Source organism: Felis catus, chromosome C2 (genome assembly GCF_018350175.1).
Source record: "Felis catus isolate Fca126 chromosome C2, F.catus_Fca126_mat1.0, whole genome shotgun sequence".
Lineage (NCBI taxonomy): Eukaryota > Metazoa > Chordata > Mammalia > Carnivora > Felidae > Felis > Felis catus.
This window is the reverse complement of record NC_058376.1, coordinates 107,278,802-107,301,112: the sequence shown is the minus strand read 5'-3', so window position 1 is coordinate 107,301,112 and position 22,311 is coordinate 107,278,802. Positions and strand designations below refer to the sequence as shown.

The window sequence follows — 22,311 nt, the reverse complement described above, 5'->3', positions numbered from 1 at the left end:
CCCATCATTGCTTTATTACAGGCGTAGTTCCAAGACCAACCCTGCCTAACATGAATGAACAAAGTAGCCTACCCACATTCTCCCTGTACAGACTCTGCCCACAACTAGTTGATTCCATGATTCCATGTTAAGATATGTGGATTTGTTTGTTTCTTTAACAGTAAGGAGTGTGACCAAAACCAGAAAAAAATTTTTTTTCCCCAAAAGTCACTGGGGTCATCATTACAGCAATTTGGGTACAGTTTCTTCTTAATACCAGCAAAGATCCTTTCTTGATGATATTTTTATCAGTAAAACACCTCATAAGGATCAAAAGAGTTTACTAAACCATATCTTGATGGATAAAGTGAAAATAAATTTGAAACACATGGCTTACATTTCCCTAAAATGTGCATGAGTTCAAAAGTTAACAATAATAGTGCTTGACTAAAAGCATTTGGAAATTTCTTAAGCTTTAAGGGTTTGAAAACCCAGTTTCTAAGGTGAACTTAGATGCGTTCTCTTACACATTAGGGCACTATAATTTGCATGAAAGGTATTCACAGATAACACTTCAACAAACCAAGGGCAATATGCTATTGTTTTAACCTTTGCTTTGGAAATTTCTTTGTATTCTAGTGCTTTAAATATTCAAATAAACCCTTTAAATGATAAGTTATTGAATTGCTTTATGAAGACAGAATAACTCTTCTTGCTTTGTACGTAAATTGAAAACACACAATAGTTCAGGAAATGCAAAGTTAAACATGATCAAATTTATGAAAACATTAACAAACATCTTAAGTGTTCAATGCACATTGGATATTGGAATTATGGAGAAATTGTACAATTTCAGTGTTTTAAGAATATAAAGATTTGCCTTGATTTTTTTTTACTGTAGATTCAATTGTTTCTAAGAGTTCAAAGGATTTGTTAAAAAAATCAAATAAACAAAACAAAAAACATCCGGGTGTAACTGGTGTGACTGAAAAATAAAAATTCAGTAGAAAGACATGCTAGGGGTATAGGAATGTCCTATCTACATTTACTGGAAAAGATAGATTTTATTTCAATATTTTTATGGTTCTTTTTAAAAGAAGTTATAAAAAAATCAGGTTAGATTCAGCAGAGAGGAGATGGTCCAATGTATAATTACATACTTAAAAAGAATGAAGGCCAGCGGGATTAATCTGTAAATATCAATGATAGGTGAGTGCACATACACTCTCTCAATCCACTTTTCAATGTTTTGGGTTTAAGAAAGCATACATTGCCTCTAGCACACTTTTGCTTAATTTTAATTCTCTGCATATTTTAAGGGGATCATAATCCATATGTTTCTAATTCATTTATACAACTTGACTAATCATCATTGAAGGCATATTTGATACCCAAGATATTTTGAAGCTATTAAAACTACCTCCATCAGGAACTAAATTCCACATTCATAAGGAGTCAGAGCCAAACACACTACAAATTCAAACATGTACCATGGAGTAGAGTTTCCTGGCTTGCAACCCTATTCATCCTTTCTTAACCCTATAACCCGTGAGAAGAATCAAAGGATGACTGGAACCACAAATTTAATGAATAGTCCAGATGACAAAGCTTTGTAACCTTGAGTGTCCTTGAGAAGAATAGTCATCTCCTCAATTAAGAGGTGATTATTAAATGAAGAGTCAGTTAACTAAATCACAAATTCACTGTGAGGAAGAAAATCACTTTCTCTACTACTGGGATTCACTGGAATTTCTCATTCCTACAGTAGCAGTGCTTCTTAAACTTTAATGTGCATATGAGTAACTTGAGGGATCTCATTAATACTGATATTACTGATTAATACTGATATTAATAATACTTATTAATACTGATATTAATTACTGATATTGATCCCTCAATAACTTGAGGGATCTTATAAATGCTGATTCAGTAGGTCTAGGATGGGCCTGAGAATCTGAATTTCTAAAAAGTACCTAGGTAATGTCAATGTTGCCGGTCCATGGATCACACTCTGAGAAGCAAGGTCTGTTGCAGGGTGTCTTAACCACCACCGATATTTTGGCAGGATAATTCTTTGTTTTGGCAGGGGGCTGTCCTGTCCATTTTCGAATGTTTAGCAGCATCCCTGGTCTCTACCCACCTGCTAGATGACAGTAGCACCTGCCTCCACTTCCCCAGTCATGACAACCAAAAATGTCTCTAGACATTACCAAAAGTCCCAAAGCTGGGGATAAAATTGCCTGTAGTTGAGAATCAGTGCTCTATTTTCATGTTTAGTGGTTAAATGTTTATTGCATAATATAAACACCTTTTTTGATGAACTAGCTTCAGTGAATGCTGAATCATTAACTAACTAAATAAATACCTTTCTTTCTTTTTTTTCCTTTGAGAAATTATAATTATTTATGGACACTCTAGATTTTTCACTGATTTTATTTCCTTTCTTACTATGGTCACCAGCATGCTCAGAAGTAAATTTGCAAACCACATTTAGGAATTGTGAAAATTTACAGGGATACATTTTTAAGAAATAACTACTAGATTTATTTTATTTCTCTTTTTTCCTCCAACATTAAATGAATCACCTCCTCTAATTTATATTTTCATAGGTTCCTTCATATACGATTTGAAATAAGATTGGTTTCCTTTAAATAAGGTAAACCAAAGAATTTCAATAAAAATAGGGATCTTTTTTTCATAGGTTTATATTTTCATAGGTTCCTTCATATATGATTTGAAATAAGATTGGTTTCCTTTAAATAAGGTAAACCAAAGAATTTCAATAAAAATAGACAACCCAGGGGATTTCTGGGGAAGATGGCAGAGTAGAAGGACCCTAAACTCACTCATCCCACAGATTCAACTAGATAAAACTTGAACCAGAGCAAACAACCCAGAAAAGGACCCAAACAAACTCCACAACTAAATGCAGAGAAGAGGCCACATCAAAGAGGGTAGGAAGGGCCAGGACTTGAGGACTTGTCCAACTAAAAGACATAGGGTGACAGAGTGGATAAAAAAGCAAGACCTATCTATCTGCTGCCTACAAGAGACTAATTTCAAACCGAAAGATACTTGCAGATTGAAAGTGAGGGGATAAAGAAATATTCATCATGCAAATGGAAGTGAAAACAAAGCTGGAGTAGCAATGTTTATATCAGACAAAACTAGACTTTAAAACAAAGGCTGTAACAAGAGATAAAGAAGCACACTATATAATCATAGGGAATAATCCAACAAGAAGATATAACAATTGTAAATATTTATGTCCCCAACATTAAAGCCCCCAAATACATAGAGCAGCTAATAACAAACAAAGGAAATCACCAATTGTAATACAATAATAGTAGGTGACTTTAACACCCCACTTACGTTGATGGACAGATCAAACCAACAGGAAACCAACAAGGAAACAGTGGCTTTGAATGACACATTGGACCAGATGGATCTAACTGATATATTCAGAATATTCCATCCTAAAGCAGCAGAACACACATTCTTTTCAAGTGCACAGGGGACATTCTCCAGAAGATCACATATTAGGCCACAAAAGAAGCCTCAACAAATTCAAATAGATTGAAATCATACATACCTCTTTTCTGAAAATAACAGTATGAAACTAGAAATCAACAAGAAAAAAATCTGGAAATAATACAAATACATGGAGGTTAAATAACATGCTCCTAAACAATCAATGAATCAACCAAGAATTCAACAAGAACATTTTAAAAATATGGAGACAAATGAAAATAAAAACACAATGGTCTAAAATCTTTGCAAAAGCAAAAGCTGTTCTAAGAGGGAAGTTTGTGGCAATACAGGCCTACCTCAAGAAGCAAGAAAAACTCAAATGAACAAGCTACTCATACCCCTAAAGGAGCTAGATAAAGAAGAACAAACAAACCCCCAAACCAGTATAAGGAAGGAAATAATAAAGATTAGAGTAGAAATAAATGTTATAAAAACTAAAAAAAAAAAAATAATAATAGATCAATGAAACCAGGAGCTGGTTCTTTGAAAAGATCAACTGAATTCATAAACTTAGCTAGACTTATCAAAGAGAGAGGGAGAGAAAGGACTCAAATAAAAATCATAAATGAAGGAGAAATAACAACCAACACCTCAGAAATACAAATTGAAGAGAATATCATGAAAAACTATATGCCTACAAAATTAGACAACCTAGAAGAAATGGATAAATTCTTAGAAACATACAACCTACCAAAATTAAAGCAGGAAGAAATAGAAAATTTTAACAGACTGATTACCAGCAAGGAGATTATATCAGTAATCAAAAAACTCCTAACAAACAAAAGTCCAGAACCAAATGACATCACAGGTGAATTCTACCAAACATTTAAAGATGAGTTCGTACCTATTCTTTTCAAACTATTCCAAAAAATAGAAGAAGGAAATTTTCCAAATTCATTCCAGGAGGTCATTATTACCCTGATTCCAAAACCAGTTAAGAACACAACAAAAAAAAAAGAACTTCAGGCAAATATCTCTCATGAACAGAGATGCAAAAATTCTCAGCAAAATACTAGCAAACCAAATCCAACATTACATTAAAAAACACCATTCACCAGGGGCACCTGAGTAGCTTAGTCAGTTAAGTGCCGGACTTCAGCTCAGGTCATGATCTCACGGCTCATGGGTTTAAGACCTGTGTTGGGCTCCGTGCTGACAGCTCAGAGCCTGGACCTGCTTTGGATTCTGTGTCTCCCATTATCTCTGCCCCTCCCCTGTTTGCACACTTTCTCAAAAATATATAAACATTAAAGTAAATTAAAAAAAAATCACTCACCATGATCATGTGGGATTTATTCCTGGTATGCAAGGGTGGCTCAATATTTGCAAATCAGTCAACATGATATGTCACATCAGTAAGAGAATGAATAAAAACCATATGATCATTTCAATAGATGCAGAAAAAAAAAGCATTTGACTAAGTACAACATCCATTCATGGTAAAATTCCTCCACACAGTAGGTTTAGAGGGAACATACCTCAACATAATAAAGGCCACATGTGAAAAACCCACAGCAAACATCATACTCAATAGGGGGAAACTGAGAGCTTTTCTCCCAAGACCAGGAATAAGATAAGGATGTCCTCTCTCACCATTTTTATTCAACATAGTACTAGAAGTCCTAGACAATCGGACAACAAAAAGAAATAAAAGTCATCCACATTGGTAAGAAAGAAGTAAAACATTCACTATTTGCAGATGACATGATACTATATATAGAAAACACAAAATATTCCACCAAAAACTGCTAGAACTGATAAATGAATTCAGTGAAGTTGTAGGATACAAAATCAATGTGCAGAAATCTGTTGCATTTCTATACACTAATAATGCAGCAACAGAAAGAAATTAAGAAAACAATTCCATTTACAGTTGCACCAAAAACAGTAAGATACCTAGGAATAAATCTAACCAAAGAGGTGAAAGACCTGTATTCTGAAATTACTTGATGAAAGTAATTGAAGATGACACAAATGGAAAGACATTCCATACTCATGAATTGGAAGAACAAATATTATTAGAATGTCTATACTACCCCAAACAATCTACACATTTAACACAATTCCTTTCAAAATACCAACAGCATGTTTCACAGAACCAGAACAAACAATCCTAAAATTGGTATGGGACCACAAAAGACCGTGAATAACCAAAGCAATTTTGAGAAAGAAAAGCAAAACTCAAAGCCTCACATTTCCAGATTTCAAGTTATATTACAAAGCTGTAGCAATCAAAACAGTATGGTACTGGCACAAAAATAGTTACATAGATCAATAGGACAAAATAAAAGCCCAGAAATAACCCCACAATTATATGATCAATTAATCTTTCACTAAGTAGAAAAGAATATCCAATGAGAAAAAGACAGCCTCTTCAACAAATGGTGTTGGGAAAACTGGTCAGCTACCTACAAAAGAATGAAACTGAACTGCTTTCTTACACCACACACAAAAATAAATTCAAAGTGTATTAAAGACCTAAATGTGAGATCTGAAGCCATAAAGATCCTAGAAGAGAACACAGGCAATAATGTCTCTGACATTGGCTGTAGCAACATTTTTCTTGATATGTCTCCTAAGGCAAGGGAAACAAAAGCAAAAATAAACTTTTGGGATTACATCAAAATAAAAAGCCTCTGCACAGCCAAGGAAACAATCAACAAAACTAAAGGGCAACTACTGAATAAAAGAAGATATTTGCAAATGACTTATCTTATAAAGGCTCCATATTGAACATATATATAAAGAACTTACGGGGCGCCTGGGTGGCGCAGTCGGTTAAGCGTCTGACTTCAGCCAGGTCACGATCTCGCGGTCTGTGAGTTTGAGCCCCGCGTCAGGCTCTGGGCTGATGGCTCAGAGCCTGGAGCCTGTTTCCGATTCTGTGTCTCCCTCTCTCTCTGCCCCTCCCCCGTTCATGCTCTGTCTCTCTCTGTCCCAAAAATAAATAAACGTTGAAAAAAAAAATTTTTTTTTAAAAAAAGAACTTACACGTCAACACCCCCCCCCAAAAATAATCCAATTAAAAAATGGACAGAAGACATGAATAGACATTTATCCAAAAAAGACATCCAGATGTCACACAGACACGTGAAAAGATGCTCAACATCCCTCATCACCAGGGAAATGCAAATCAAAACTATAAGGAGATATCACCTCACACTGTCAGAATGGCTAAAATAAAAAACACAGGAAACAACAAGTGTTGGCAAGGATGTGGAGAAAAAGGAACACTCATGCACTGTTGGTGGGAATGCAAAGTGGTGCAACCACTCTGGAAAACAGATGGAGTTTCCTCAAAGTGTTAAAAACAGAACTACCCTATGATTCAGCAATGGCTCTACTGTGTATGTACACCCACAATACGAAAGCCCTGATTCAAAGGGATAAATGCATCCCTATGACTATAGCAGCATTATTTACAATAGCTAAATTATGGAAGCAGCCCAAGTGTCCATCAATTGATGAATGGATCAAGTGGTATATATACATACATACATATATACACATATGTGTATATTGCTAAGCAAATTAAGTCAGTCAGAGAAAGACAAATACCATATTATTTCACTCATATGTGGAATTTAAAAAACAAAGCAAATGAGAAAAAAATAGAGACAAACTAAGAAACAGATTCTTTATAGAGAACAAACTGATGGTTACATGAGGGGAGGGGGTGGGGAGATGGGTGAAATAGGTGATGGGGATTAAGGAGTGCATTTGTGATGAGCACTGGATGATGTATGGAACTGCTGAATCAGCATATTGTACATCTGAAATGAATATAACACTGTATGTTAAGTATATTGGAATTAAAATAGAAAAAAGTAAAAAAAAAAAAAAATAGACCAGTCAATACAGGCACAATGCATTGATTTGCTTATCATGGCTGGTCATTTGTTGTTTGATAGATATCAATAAATCCAGGTAGACAGTGTGACAAGCTTCAAAAGTATTGAACAATCTGGTCTATTTTCTCCCAATAAACTATTGTAAGTTGATGGATACAGATGTCTGGAAAAAAAGGACAGGAAATTAACATGAAAGAGAAGTTTTTGTTTTTTGTTTTTTTTAGGTTTACACTGGAGATATAAAATTAGCAATAAACTTGAGGCCGATGAAAAACTTGGCCAAATAACAAACATTTACATTTTTCTAGCTCTGACATAAGACACTTAGAATTAATTAATTTAGAGCACACAAGATTCTTTTAAAGGACCTTAAAAATGATCCAGCTGAGTGCTTTTCTTTTTTTCAATGTTTATTTATTTTTGGGACAGAGAGAGACAGAGCATGAACGGGGGAGGGGCAGAGAGAGAGGGAGGCACAGAATTGGAAACAGGCTCCAGGCTCTGAGCCATCAGCCCAGAGCCTGACGCGGGGCTCAAACTCACGACCGTGAGATCGTGACCTGGCTGAAGTCGGATGCCCCCAGCTGAGTGCTTTTCAAGTTTCCTTAAGCTGTGGAATTCTTGGTTTAAATTTCAATCAGGAAGGTCCCTGTATAACATCAGCTATATCACAGTTGCTCTGTTTGCAGGGCAAAGAAAGAAGGAAAGAGGGGGGTTGGGACCCTTTCGAGGGGCCCCTGACAGTTTTAACCAGTACCGGTTAAAAATCCATGACCCTGTAATATACAGGGTTTTTGGAATTACAAAATTCCAAACCTTAAAAATGTGCAAGTTTCGCCTTTACCCTCCACTTCTTCTCTACCTCTATCCCCAATTTGATTCTTCAGAAAGAAGTAGTGGTGATAGTTTTATGTGTGTCTTTCTAGAAGTGCCTCCCTCTCCATATACATATATGTAAATCCTTTCCTGTCCTTGTTCTCCTTAGCCAGCTCTATATTTTCTTTGTAGCACTTAACACTTTCCAACACCCTACTTTATTTATTTATCACTTTGAAGCCAAGGATATTTGCCTGTTTTGTTCACTGACATTTCTAAAGTTCCTAGAAGGATGCTGGTGTGAGTAGGCACTAAGAAATATTTGTAGAATTAATGAAAAATGAAGAATCAGGATGAATAGACAGAGCAGAGAGGATTTTTAGAGCAGTGAAGCTATTCTCTATGATTCTACAATGGTAAATACATCCAAACGTTGGAATATTACTTATGCAAAAAAATGAGCTACCAAACCACAAAAAAGATATAAAGGAAGCATAAATGCATATTACTAAATGACAGAAGCTGATATGAAAAGGCTATTAGAAATGAGGATGTTTGGTATGAGAAACAGAATCATACTCTGAGTTTCTGAAATGGTATGCTTCCCACATTTGTGGCTTATTTTAATGGTGGCATAATATTTTAATGGCTATTGAGTAATTGATGTGAATATTTCACATGAAAAATGATGTTCCCATAAAGCAATTTATTTTTATAAGTCCATTGAACCTTTTTTTTAAAAAAGAAAAAAATTCATTTTATTATTTCTTACTGATCTCTAATATGGACAGGGCAAAAATGTGGGCAGAGGAAACATAGGAATTTGGTATCATTTACATAGTTCTTTTTCTCTTACTCCAAATGGATCTGCCAACAGATGACATGAGATTCTGTCTGCTTTAGAGACTTATCTGCTGTTTGTAAACACACAACTCTATGCATATAGACTGTGACACAAATAAATACCTTCCAAATTATCAATACCTGGACTCCTGATTGCCAATTATGTAATTATGCGTTTTTGGAAAAACATTTTAAAATCCTCCATCATCTGAAGTTTGATGGTTGTTGTGGATCAAACAAGAGGAAATTAATTTTTTTTTGCCTTTTCCTATATTATATCAAAACTCTTTTCAGTTTCCTTGGCTGTCAGCTCTTCATCATCAACAGAGCTCAGAAATATGGATTTGCTCAGTTTTTAAGTGAGATTTGATGATATCCAGGGACCATTTTGTTTCCCTACAGGGCATATACTGCCAGTTTCATAATGGAAGCAAACGGAAAGATAACATTCACTTCCTGAAATTTGGTTTGTGGCAAGCTGGATTGGAATGTACTCCTGTGCTGTTGACAGTCAGTGGCTCAGGACCTTTTTGTACAGCACTGTATGCTATGGAGTAAAGACAACCACCCAGACAACAAGGGATTACTACTAACAATCTCCGAGTATGAGCTTCCCTAAAAAAAGATTAAGAAACACTAACTACAGATATAAGAGTATAATGCCATATCTTTCTATCTTAAAAGTAATATATTTAGAAGAATATAGCTGAGAATATTATATCTCTCACAACAACTACTTCTGTACCTAAGACACCTCCTCTTTCACTTTCTTCCCTTCCTCCTTCTTTTAATGTGGCTGCCTTTGGGTGAGATATATCAAAATGCACTCCTGTGCATTTTTGCTCTATTATGTATTTACTTTTACTTCTGTTTATTTATTAGCAAGGTCTTTTTAAACCTATTAGAGACATATCCAAGGTGGGCACTATATTAGGGGAACTGACCATTTCAAGGGTTTGGACGAGTCATTTGATATACAGGCAGATAATCACTCCTGGATTTCCATACAAAATGGCCTGAGTGTACATATACTTACCAATTTTCCTTTGTACTGTTTCCTAGTTGGATGAAGATACTTCTCATTCATAGATAAATATCAGGTAAACCAACATGCACATAAGCAGCACACCCTTTTGTTCAAAAGCGTGGTTAAGGCATTTTTCTTTCTTTTTTCTAATGTTTATTTTTTTTTTTGAGAGAGAGAAAGAGAGAGAGAGAGAAAGGGAGAGAGACAGCGTGAGCGGGGAAGTTCAGAGAGAGAGAGGGAGACACAGAATCTTAAGCAGGCTCCAGAGCTTGAGGCGGGGCTTGAACTCACCAACTGTGATATGATGATCTGAGCTGAAGTCTGGAAGCTTAAGCCACTGAGCCGCCCAGGTGCCCCAGGGCATTTTTCCTTATCTATTTGAATGTTCAAAGAAAATAAAACTTGTCCTTCTTCTCCTCCTTCTTTTTAGAAGTAGCTTTTGAAAATATAACTAACGAGAAATAAAGTTATGTGATGTTCTCTAGTGCAACTTTGCAAACAAGTAAGTTGTATATTTAAGTGCATAACATCTTTACCAGTGATGTGGTTGCCTGCCAGGGTGTTGCAGCTACTCTACTGGGGATGAACAAGGACAGTAATCTGATGTTAACTCAAAAGAAGAGTTTGGAGGGGATCTTTTCAAAAGGATTTGTAAGGTCTTCCTCTAGCCATATTATTTAAATGTTTCTCATGGGACATTGAGGATGACTGGAACCAGGATAGGAGTGACAGGAGAATGTTAAGAGGAGAATCTGGCCACCATTATATCCATCTTCTTTTAACTAAAGTTCACTCTGGAAAAATGGGAATTGGCAGAGAGGTAATCTAAGATAAAGCCCAAAGCACCAAGAAAAATTCTCTAGAAAAGTTTTCCCTACCAAGGAAAACTGTTAGGAAAACTGTCCTTCAAACAGGGGCCAAGTGGACCATATCAATGAATAAGACACCAAGGAATTTGCAATATTTTCTTATTTGCTGTTTCTCCCTCTGAAATTGTGTGGAAAAGTTTTAGGATTTTCCTCTGTCTCCAAATCTTACAACTCTCCTCAGGGATAAATGATCCTAATCCCACAATTACCAATGTATTTTAAAAAAGAAGGAAACCTCCTCCAGAACCACTAAATGAATGGGTTTTATCATCGTCCCTCAGGTTAGACCAACCGAGGACAAAGACGTAAGGGCTGGGTTGGCTTTGCCTCCTTGGTCATGCCAACATGAGGTTGGAGTTGACTATATGCAAACTTTCAATAAGAAATCTTTATTTGTAATTAATTATGAAATAACAGCTGCTTCTTGATTTTATAATAAACTTTTATTTTTTTGTATTCTTCTATCTGTTCAAGTTGAAAAATCAACTCATGTCGGTCTATTAGAGAAAGGAAGACATTACTAGCTTTAAAATTAGCTTTCTGCAAGTCAGGCTTGCTGATATGCTTTACAGATGGGATGTATTTTCACCCCATCAGGAAATACTTCAAAGCAAACCAAAGCAGCGTTGATGGGTTCTTATAAGCTTTTATATCATCCTTTATAGAACACCAGTGATGGGCCAGATTTTCAAGGATTTATTTCAATATCATGCATTTCTGGATTCTTTTAACCTCTAATTATTTTTGTTCACATAAAGGAATTCCAGTGATTCAGATATTTAAAATACCCTTTGGCTAATGAACTAAATTCCTTCAGTCTTGTATATAAATACAATCAGTCAGTGATGTCAGACCATCACTCTGGATATGAATATATAACTTTCCATGGTTGGCTAACCTGCACCCACACTAGAGGCCTATAAGACCAAGGAGAGAATTACTGACTTGGGAATAACAGGCTCTTTCATATCCAAAATGACACTGCTGACCCAACCTCAATAAGACCTGGGGTTTGACAATTTTTCCAGACATGATGATAGATTTGTGCTGCTCTGTTTATACTCCATTGCCTGTCCCCACTGTGATTAATATCATGCAATAATAAGATGGTGGGCTATGGATAAGAATGGTATCTCTGACCTTGACTCACCTAATACTGGATTCTGTTGTGCTGTGACTAGTGAGGTTCCTGTTCTTTCAACACAGTTTATTATTGAAGTATTAGATTGAACCACATGAAAGTGATGTTTTTGCAGGTCAGAGTAAGGAAATCAGATATCAGTTGTTGTTTTTTTTTTTTCATATGATACAAAACAATACCAAAAGAACTTCTTTAAAGTTTGTTTTATAATTTTCTTATACTATAGACGTTATGACATCTGTCTAAAATTATTCTTAACACTTTGTTGTTGTTGTTCTTGTTTCGTGCTGGTTATTTATCTTTTTAACTCTCCCTGTTGTAGAAGTGGTTTTTATGCTTCTTCCCTTTGCTTCTTGATTGCCTTGCATTATTCAGCAAGAAAGACCAAATATGCCTCTTTTACACCCACAACACATTAAACATAACACAGTTTCTAACCCTAAATCTTTCTTTAATAAATTTCTAAGAAAAGAAATGTGATATTGCTGAGCTGAGTGATCTCATGACAGCAAGCAAAACTGTGTCAGCCAGATGACTGCTGGCTTTCTTCTGAATGGTTTACACAATCCCTGGAATAGTAACAACATGTTCCCTGCAGTCAGTACGAGTCCTTTCTCAGTGGATGTATTTACAGTGAGTCATATAAATCTTCAATCCCTCACACATATCTCTGTGCAAGGAATTTTCCAGGAACTTCCAGGAAGTTACAAAAATGTGAACAAATTCCAAAATGTCAACTTAAAAAAAAATAGACATACTCAGTTCTAGGTCATTCCTGGCAGGAAATATCAAAAGAAAATACCTTTTGATTCTTGTTTGTTTTTGGTAAAGATGATGGATTCCTTCAATATTTTGGAAAAAAAAAAACCCAAGCCACTTAGTTAACTCTCAAAGTCCTCAAATAATTCAAGGCAATAAGAAATAACATGGTTTTTGACAACTGGATGCTTGAAGTAACTGCAAGACTGCCTTACATTTTCACAAGATTAAAACTCACTATATAGCACAGCTTCAATGCTTTAACCTAAACTTGAAAAACAAAACTATTCTGGCAGGTGGAAATGTGTCTAACTTTATATTTGCTACAGGTTTCCTTTTTTAAGCTGGGAAATTTATGTAACCTCATTTCTATTAACTTCTCCAACCTGTGCATTAAATACATAGAATATTAGTGAAATGGGAAATCATAAAAAGTTTGTGTTGAGTTTTATTGACTTTACCTATTCTCAAGTCCTGCTATACTTAATTATCCAAAACTTATATTGAATATGAGCAATACCACTTTTATTGTCACTCTTTAAAAAAGTTTTAAGACTCCTAATCAATAAATTATTGTAAACACTTCTGAAAATGTCAGATTCTACAGACACACAGACAATATTTGTCATTACCAAGTCCTTGTGAGCATTAGAATACATTCCTTTCCCTTTGTTAGCATGAGAATACATTCTTTCCTCTGATTTGGAGTGGGAGAAGGGATAGAAAGTAGAATATGGAAAATGGGACCTTCCTAGTATCATCCCCTGAGGGGGATGACAGTGGGTGGGTGAACATGAATTGGATTCATTATTCTTCAGCTGTGTTTCTTTCTGAAAGATGTGCTGCCTAGCTTTTTCTACGTGGGCATCGCCTGTGAAAAGCTGTCATGCCCAACAAGTGGCCCAGGACCTTCATCTTAATCTGAAAGGAATAGCATGGCTGTTAAGTGAGAAGAACCGCAGGAAAAATCTAATTAGCCCGATAGTGCCTTCAAAATATCCAAACCTGTTCAACCCACTGCCAGAAGGATGAGCTTGCCCTGGGCACTCTTCCATTTTAGCACTTGTGCCTCAAACCTATCATCTTTTTCGGTACCAGGGCACAAAATTTAAGAAGCACCAGAAAATTTAGGAGTCAAAATAAGTAATATTTTGAGAAATCAAAATTAACACAAAAAGTTCATAATGAACAAAATACCAAATTGTAAGTGGAAACATGATCAATATTACTTCATATTCCTTTTGCCTCTGCTCCAATATGACTTAGGAAGACATACTAATCCTTTCTTTACTTAAAATTTTGCTGAGCTTTTTTGGCACCTCCTTAAATTGTGCACCCAAGGGATGCCTCAGTTCCTGACATCTTTTGCTTTGTTCTCTGTTTTCTGACTAGCTCACACTCTTACTGGTTCCTGACATACATCATCTCCTGACTATGATTTCACTTTTTCCTTTCTATAATTTCCAAGAAGCCAGGGACTGTGTCTGTTTGGGTCATAGCTGAATCTCACACAAAGCTGAATTTTTAGTACAGTGCCTGGCACACGGTAATTGCTTCATAAGTGCTATTGAATGAATGGGAGAAAAATGTCCTGGGGCTCAATGCTGTACATGGCTTCCTTGCATTATTATGTGGATGAAAAAAATGTCTCTGGCTGCACCTCTACCCGAGAGCGTGCTTTGGGAAACACAGACCCCTTCCAGAATTTTCCTAAACACTAGGGACAGGGAATCAGGAACAATGTATTTCAGGTTTGAAAAAGTCAGAGTCGGTGAGCTTAGGTGTACCTAAGTAGATTCAAATAGGAATCAAAAAGATGATTGACCTTATTGGGGGGGAAAAGCAATTAAAATAACCTAAGGGTGTTTTCAAATGATCTATTTTACAAAAATTCCAGGGTATGGCAATTTTTATGATTTGAGCCTTTTTGTTTCTTCCCCAGTGATATTTGAAATTTCTCAAGTTTAGGGTGTTCAAAGAACTTACCTTCAATGGTACACTGATCAGGGATTGGAATCTTCTTTCCGATTTCCACAGCGTATGCCTTTACTTTACTGAAATTTTCCTTTAAGTGCAAGTAGAGCTTATCTTGGTATTCTACAGGACTTGCAGTTGTTTCTGGAGTTTCCTCCTGGCAGTTTTCTTTAACTGTTTCTGGCAAATTCTCTGATTCTGTATGTATAATACTTGGGTGTGAAACTGAAGAATTTCTCAGCTGTGATCTGTCAGAGTTTGCCTTAAAGGGCAACTTGTCGTTTCCTTGGCTAAGTGGATCTGTTTCTGAAAGAATGATCCTAGCTGGCATATCTCCACTCTCTACAATTTCCCCATCATCTGAACTCATGCTCTTTGTTAGCACAGTGTGCAAAGCCAAACTCTTTGACCTGCAATATAAACAAAAAGCGAAGACAGGCGAAGAAGTTGAGCTAGCATCCACTGAGAAGCAAAAGAAAGGATAATAACAGTGGGGGAAAGTTGCTTCCTCTAGAATGGGAGACCATAAATTGGTGCTACAAACAGATTTGATAAAACACATAGACCAGCAACAAGTTACGTAATAAGCCAAATCTTTGAAGATCTACGCCACCTCCAAAAACAAAGATTTAAAAATCAATTTCATGGCAAAACTAACTGGAAAATGGTGGACTTATACACTTGTATTCTTTTTTTCTACTTCGGAGTCTGCTTTTTCATCAGAAAACAAGAGAAGCTTCTGATTGTCATTCTCAATATAACATATTTATGTTTAAAAAGTATTTTTTTTTATTTTTTTAACGTTTATTTATTTTTGAGACAGAGAGAGACAGAGCATGAACAGGGGAAGGGCAGAGGGAGAGGGAGACACAGAATCGGAAGCAGGCTCCAGGCTCTGAGCCATCAGCCCAGAGCCCGATGCGGGGCTCGAACTCATGGACCGTGAGATCATGACCTGAGCTGAAGTCGGAGGCTTAACCGACTGAGCCACCCAGGCGCCCCTAAAAAGTATTTTTAAAAAATAAGCCACAGGTTTGTTTTCCATTTGTTTTCTCCTTTTTTTTTTTTTTTTTTTTTTTTTTGAGAGAGCACATGAGTGGGGTAGGGGGGCAGAGAGAGAGAGAATGAATCCCAAGCCCACTCCACACTCAGTATGGAGCCTGATGCCTGATGCTGGATCAAGCGCAGGACCCTGGGATCATGACCTGAGCTGAAATTGGGTTGGCTGCTCAACTGACTGGGCCACCCAGGAGACCCTGTATTTATAGCAAGCTCCTTTGGATAACAGAAGCACTGTGAATGCCATTTCATTCATGAAAAGATAGGACTTTGGGTGCTATAGGTAAAAGATACTTAAAAAAACACCCCGTGATAATGCGATAACAAAACTAACAGCAAACACAAAGTGCATACTTTAAAAAAAAACAGCCAAGCAAAATTTATACCTGTTAAATCTAATGTCTTTTCTTTCTTCCTTAGAAAATTGGCCCAAACTATATCTTCTTATAGAGCTAGGAGTATTGCTCTCAGCATTTATTTTGTCTTCAAAAGCCTGTATTTTAACTTGGAGCTTTTCATGGTCTTCATCTTCAGCTACAGTGAATTTGATTTCTTCCAGCTTCTCAGGGAATTCAATTTCATTGCTGGGTTTTCTCCTAAAAAACCAAAAATCATGGCATTAGATGTGGTCACATATACCCTCAGAACAGTGTTACTCTCTATTTAACTGATTCTTGTTCAAAATAGAAAAAATTATTTAATACATCTTTTAAGTTTATTTGAGAGAGAGAGAGAGAGAGAGAGAGAGAGAGAGAGAGAGCGAGCAGGGGAGGGGCAGAGAGAGAGAGAGAGAGAGAGAGAGAGAGGATCCCAAGCAGACTCTGCACTGAGCCTGATGCGGGGCTGGAACTCATGAACCATGAGATTATGACCTGAGCTGAAACCAAGAGTGGGATGCTTAACTGCCCAAACCAACCAGGTGCCCCCTGATACATTTTTCATTAGTCATTTAACAAATATTTATTGAGTAACTACAATGGATATAGGGTTTGTTTTTAAGATTTTATTTTTAAGTAAATTCTATACCCAATGTGGGGCTTGAACTTACAACCCCAAGATCAAGAGTTGCATTCTCCACTGACTGAACCAGCCAGGTGCCCCCCACCTTTTTTTTTCTTAAAGAAAATTATATTTGTTCTAGTTTCTGTCACCTACATCATTTCTGTGGTAGGAAATATGCTCATTATGGTCACCATCACTGCCAGCCTATCAGTGGGTTCTCCCATGTACCTTTTCCTGGCCTCTTTTTTTATTGATGCTGGCTATTCCTCTATAAACACCCCAAAACTGATTGTAGATTCACTCTATGAAAAGACCATCCTATGTACCCTTCAAAGGGTACATGACCTAAGTCTTTGGAGAACATGTCTTTGGAGCTGCTGAGGTCATCCTACTTAGTATGATGGCCTATGGCTGTTATGTGGCCATCTGCAAGCCCTGGAACTATACAACCATCATGTCCTGGCAGGTCCGTGGCCTGCTGGTGGGAGTGGTGTGAGTAGGAGGCTTTCTTCATGCAACCATACAGATCTTCTTCAGCTTCCAATTATCCTTCTATAGCCCTAACACCACAGATCACTCTGTGTGTCATCTGAACCCTTTGCTCAATTTTGCCTGCACTGATATTTACACTCTAGGGCTCTTTGTTGTTGCCAACAGTGGAGTGATCTGTGTGTTAAACTTCCTTCTCTTGGGGCACCTGAGTGGCTCAGTCAGTTAAGCGTCCAACTTCGGCTCAGGTCATGATCTCACAGTTCATGAGTTTGAGCCCTGCACTGGCTCTGTGCTGACAGCTCGGAGCCTAGAGCCTGATTCAGATTCTGTGTCTCCCTCTCTCTCTGCCCCTCCCATGCTCACACATTGTCTCTCTCTCCCTCTGTCTCTCAAAAATAAAATAAGAACATTAAAATTAAAAAAATAAACTTCCTTCTCTTTGTTTAAATTTTTGTTTTTTATTTGAGTATAGTTGACACACAATGTTACATTACTTTCAGGTGAACAATGAACACGGATCTTTGAAATTGCTTCTATAACTTCTTCTGCCAGAAGTTTATAAATATTGGTATTTATATCAATTTTACATTAGAAGGAGAGTTTTGGAAGAAATCAGAGAATAAAAAGCAGTTTTTATGGTTATCTACCATATTCTTATCCAGCTCTACAAAAGCATGGCTTTCATATGAAATTCCTGCCATTTTTTAGAAAACTCTTATGCGTTGATTTGTTTGCAATGAAATTGACAGAATAAGAACATTTCAATGGACTGTGTAAAGTCATGGTTTTGTTAATTTTATGGCTATCACTGTGACTCTTTTATGTTATGAAATAAGAAAATTCTTTCTGAATTTTAATATGTTGGAGGAAAGACATTTTCCATGAATGATATTAATAGTTCCAGTTAATCTTTTTTTAAGGTTTATTTATTTTTAAGAGAGAGAGCGAGAGCGTGCACAGGCAGAGGAAGGGAAAAGAGAGAGGGGGAGACACAGAATCTGAAGCAGATTCCAGGCTCTGAGCTGTCAGCACAGAGCCCAACGCGGGGCTAGAACTCACGTACTGGGAGATCATGACCTGAGCCTAAGTTGGACGCCCATTCGACTGAGCCACCCAGGCGCCCCCCAACTATCTTTTTTATAGCATCATTTGTGAAAATACTCTGTGACTCATTAAGATTACCTCCTTTAACACAGGGGTTATTTGTGGAATAACTTTGGAACCCTTCTAAGGACTAATATGTGCCTTAAACAGAGTGGAAGCCTACTGATAAGCTGCAGAAATAGCTCACTGATGCTCACCAAGGTGCTGAATGATTACAGAAAAGTAGTGTGTGTTTATTTTCCTTGATCTGCCTTAGACATCCTAAAGCTACTTTACTTTCTATTTAACAATCACTATCAATCCTATCATGTGAGGTTATTAATAAACATAAAGGTTAATAATCTCTAGAAATCCATTCATCAAGATGGCTTAATGATTCTGTTGGTTTGTCTATGTATATTTACTTGGCCCTCTTTACCATTTTTCCTGGAGGTTAATGAAAAGGGCCTCAAGCATACAAAACAATCATAGCTTTTTCAAACATATGGCTATTTCCCCCTAAAAGCCAAAGTAAACCTGGCATAGTATGTAGGTGAGGGTGAGAAAATACAATTTGTTTTTTTTTGTTGTTTTTGTTTTTGTTTTGTTGTTTTGTTTGTTTTTTAACAGCACTGCTTTTTAGGGAAAATCAACATGATAGGGATGGTGACAGATTTTTTTTCAATTACATTCCACCCATTCTGGGGTCATATGTATGGTGGGTACTGAGGAAGATTGTTTGGAAGCTTTTCTGGCTGGCCCATAGAGGAGTACTGGCTTTGAGGGAGGGCTCATAGTTTTGGGCCCACAGTTTTTATAATTATCCTTTAATCCAGCTCAGGGACAAATGTAAATGGTGCCACTGGGAAAGCAAGTAGATTATCCCTTAAGTAACCAAGATATTGTTTATTGTCTAATAAGCTATTGCTGAGAAAACTTAAATACATATTTGTGTAGTTTTTATAGGCTTCCTTGGTTTTGCATACAGAATGCAAAATTTATTATCCACATCATGCTTCACTGAAATATACATGAGTAGATTTGAAGAATCAGTACATGGGAATAAAGGGAATAATCATGAACATGTTTCCCTTTATGATACATATGATACTGGCTACCCATAACAGATGGGAGGTTTTGACATGTTCCAGCCAGATGATTCTAAAAGATGGACTTTATACTCCTATTACAAATGAAACAAAGATGGTACTATCACTGGATGGTAACTTACAAACCATGATAATTACCAAGGCTAATTTTCAAAGATCCAATGGGACTTCTGGGGAAGATGGCGGGGTAGGACGATCCTAAGCTCACCTCATCACAAGGATACAACTAAATAACACCCACATCCGTGTAAACAACTCAGAAAATGACCTGAAGACTGGCAGAACAGACTCTCCACAGCTAAATGAAGAGAAGAGGCCACATTGAAGAGGGTAGAAAGGGTAGAGACATAGTGGAAGATAATGGACCCACAGGACTGTCCACAGAGGAAGAGACACCACAGGTATGAAGAGAGGAGAGAAACAAACCCTCACACCAAGCACCTCAGGCATGGGGAACCCACACAGGTAAGATGAATTCCTATAACATGTTGTTTTGGAAACCACAGGGGACAAATTTTGTGAGCTCTTACAATAGGAGATTAACATCTGGAACTTTAAAATTCAGTAGGCTCCACTCTGGGAGAGCCAGAGGGCAAGAAGAAACTGAATTACTGTCTTTAAAGAGATAGGACAACAAACAGCTCTGCAGAGATACAGCATAGAAATAGCAGTTTGAAACATGGTTGGGATATATAGGAAGGTTTATTTCCTAATCTCAGCATGTGCTAGAGGGTCAGATGTCTTTAGGAGACTTTTCCAGGAAAAGAGGAGATGGCAAGCAACATCCCCCACCTCCCCCGACCCCCAGTCTACACACATGGACATCTGGGGGAACAGCACATCATGGAACACTTTCCACCTAACATGTTAACACCATGCCCCACCCCTGCCTTCTCTTGAAGACATGCCTCCTCTGGCTCTGCTCCAGTTTCCTAAAGCAGATCAAGGTCTCCTCCCATGACAAACCTGCACAAACCATGCTAAGACCATAAGCTCTGTCCACACATTCTCCTGTAGACATGCCCCCAGTGGGCTAGGGGCAGCCATCAGGTCTGAATACAGGCCCCAGCCACAAACTAAACCTTCTCAGGGGACAACACAGGGAAAGCATGTTACCGATCAATGCTACTGCATCTCTGGCAAATTCCTGGTCTGACTCAACTCAAGATCAAGGCAGACCCAAACTGACCAAACAACAACACAGGGACCAAACCCTGCCCACAACAGGCAAAGAAAGCCACTGCAAACGACAGAGCTGAAGGCAAAAGGGGCTCAGCAAAAACAGTAGGGTGCATGCAACACACATAGGAGACACCCCTGAAACAACAGGTTCTGGTGAACAGGGGACATTGTACTGCAGGGTACTACAGGACTTCTTCTTCTTCAAGTCAAGTGGACTTGAAAGGCTACTACTTTCAAGATCAGGAAATGAAGCTAACTTTCCTAACACATAGAGAGAGACACGGAGTTAGACAAAATGAGAAGACAAGGCAATATGTCTTTAATGAAAAAACAGACAAAGTCACAGCAAGAGAGCTAAATGAAAGAGAGATAAGTAATATGCCAGACAGAGAATGTGAAGTAATGGTCATAAAGATATTCTTTGGACTTGAAAAAGAGTGGAGGACCCTTTAACAAAGACATAGAAAACATAAGAAAGAACCAATAGGATGAAGAACTCAATAATTGAAAATAAAAATACACTAGATAGAATAAATAGTAATCAGAAGAACAGATCAGCAAGTAGGAGGACAGAGTAATAGAAAGTAGTCAAGCTGAGAAGAGAGAGAAAAAAATAAAAAATGAAAAAAAAAGACTTAGAGAACTCCACAACACCATCAAATGTGGTAACATTTGCATTATAGGGATCCCAGAAGAAGAAGAGATTAAAAAGGGGCAGAAAATTTATTTGAAGAAATAATAGCTGAAAATTTCCCAAATCTGGGGAAAAAAACCCAGAAATCCAGAGCCAGGAGGCACAGAGAACTCCCAACAAAACCAACCCAAGGAGATCCAACCAAAGACTTATAGTAAATAAAATAGCAGAGTTGTGATAAAGTGAGAATTTTAAAAGCAGCAAGAAGAAAGAAAAGTTACAAGGGAAACCCTATAAGGCTGTCAGTTAATTTTTCAGCAGAAACTTTGAGGGCTGGAAGGAAATGGCATGATACATTCAAAATGCTGAAAGGAAAAAAAAAATCTGCAATTGAGAATACTCTATCCAGCAAAGATATCATTCAAAATAGAAAGAGAAATTAAGAGTTTCCCAGACACGGGTGCCTGGGTGGCTCAGTCAGTTAAGCATCTAGCTCTTGACTTTGGCTCAGGTCATGATCTCATGGTTTGTGAGTTCAAGCCCCACATCAGGATCCATGCTGACAGTGCAGAGTCTGCTTGGGATTCTCTCTCTCCCTCTCTCTTCCCTTCCCCACTTGTGCTCTCCTTCTCTCTCAAAATAAAGAAGTAAACCTAAATAAATGTTTCCCAGACAAACAAAAGTTAAAGGAATTCATGACCACTAAACCAGCCTGACAAGAAATGTTAAAGCAGACCCTTTGAGTGGAAAGGAAAGACATAAGTAGGAGTAAGAAGAGTAGGAAGGACAAAACCAGTAAAATTAATTATATCTCTAAAAATCAGTGAAGCAACTCACAAAATAAAAGGTCATAAAGTTTGATATCATATACCTAAAACATGGGGATAGAGGAGTACAAATGATTTCAAACTTACATGACCATCAATTTAATATAGACTGCTATGTGTATAAGATGTTATA

General features: G+C 37.2%; 1 protein-coding gene across 12 annotated transcripts in view; it reads right to left on the bottom strand.

Moving 5' to 3' along the window:
* VEPH1 (ventricular zone expressed PH domain containing 1) overlaps positions 1–22,311 on the bottom strand; it is a 254,352-nt gene that overhangs the window by 102,184 nt on the left and 129,857 nt on the right. For 11 of the 12 annotated variants that reach the window (XM_019810515.3, XM_045037395.1, XM_019810519.3 and 8 more), the window contains 2 exons: positions 16,236–16,445; positions 14,803–15,200 (listed from right to left, as the gene is read on the bottom strand). In XM_019810515.3, coding sequence (XP_019666074.1) covers positions 14,803–15,200; positions 16,236–16,445 — 608 coding nt within the window. Of the gene's footprint in view, positions 1–14,802; positions 15,201–16,235; positions 16,446–22,311 lie in introns of those variants that run through there. The other variant, XM_019810521.3, reaches the window with a different exon arrangement.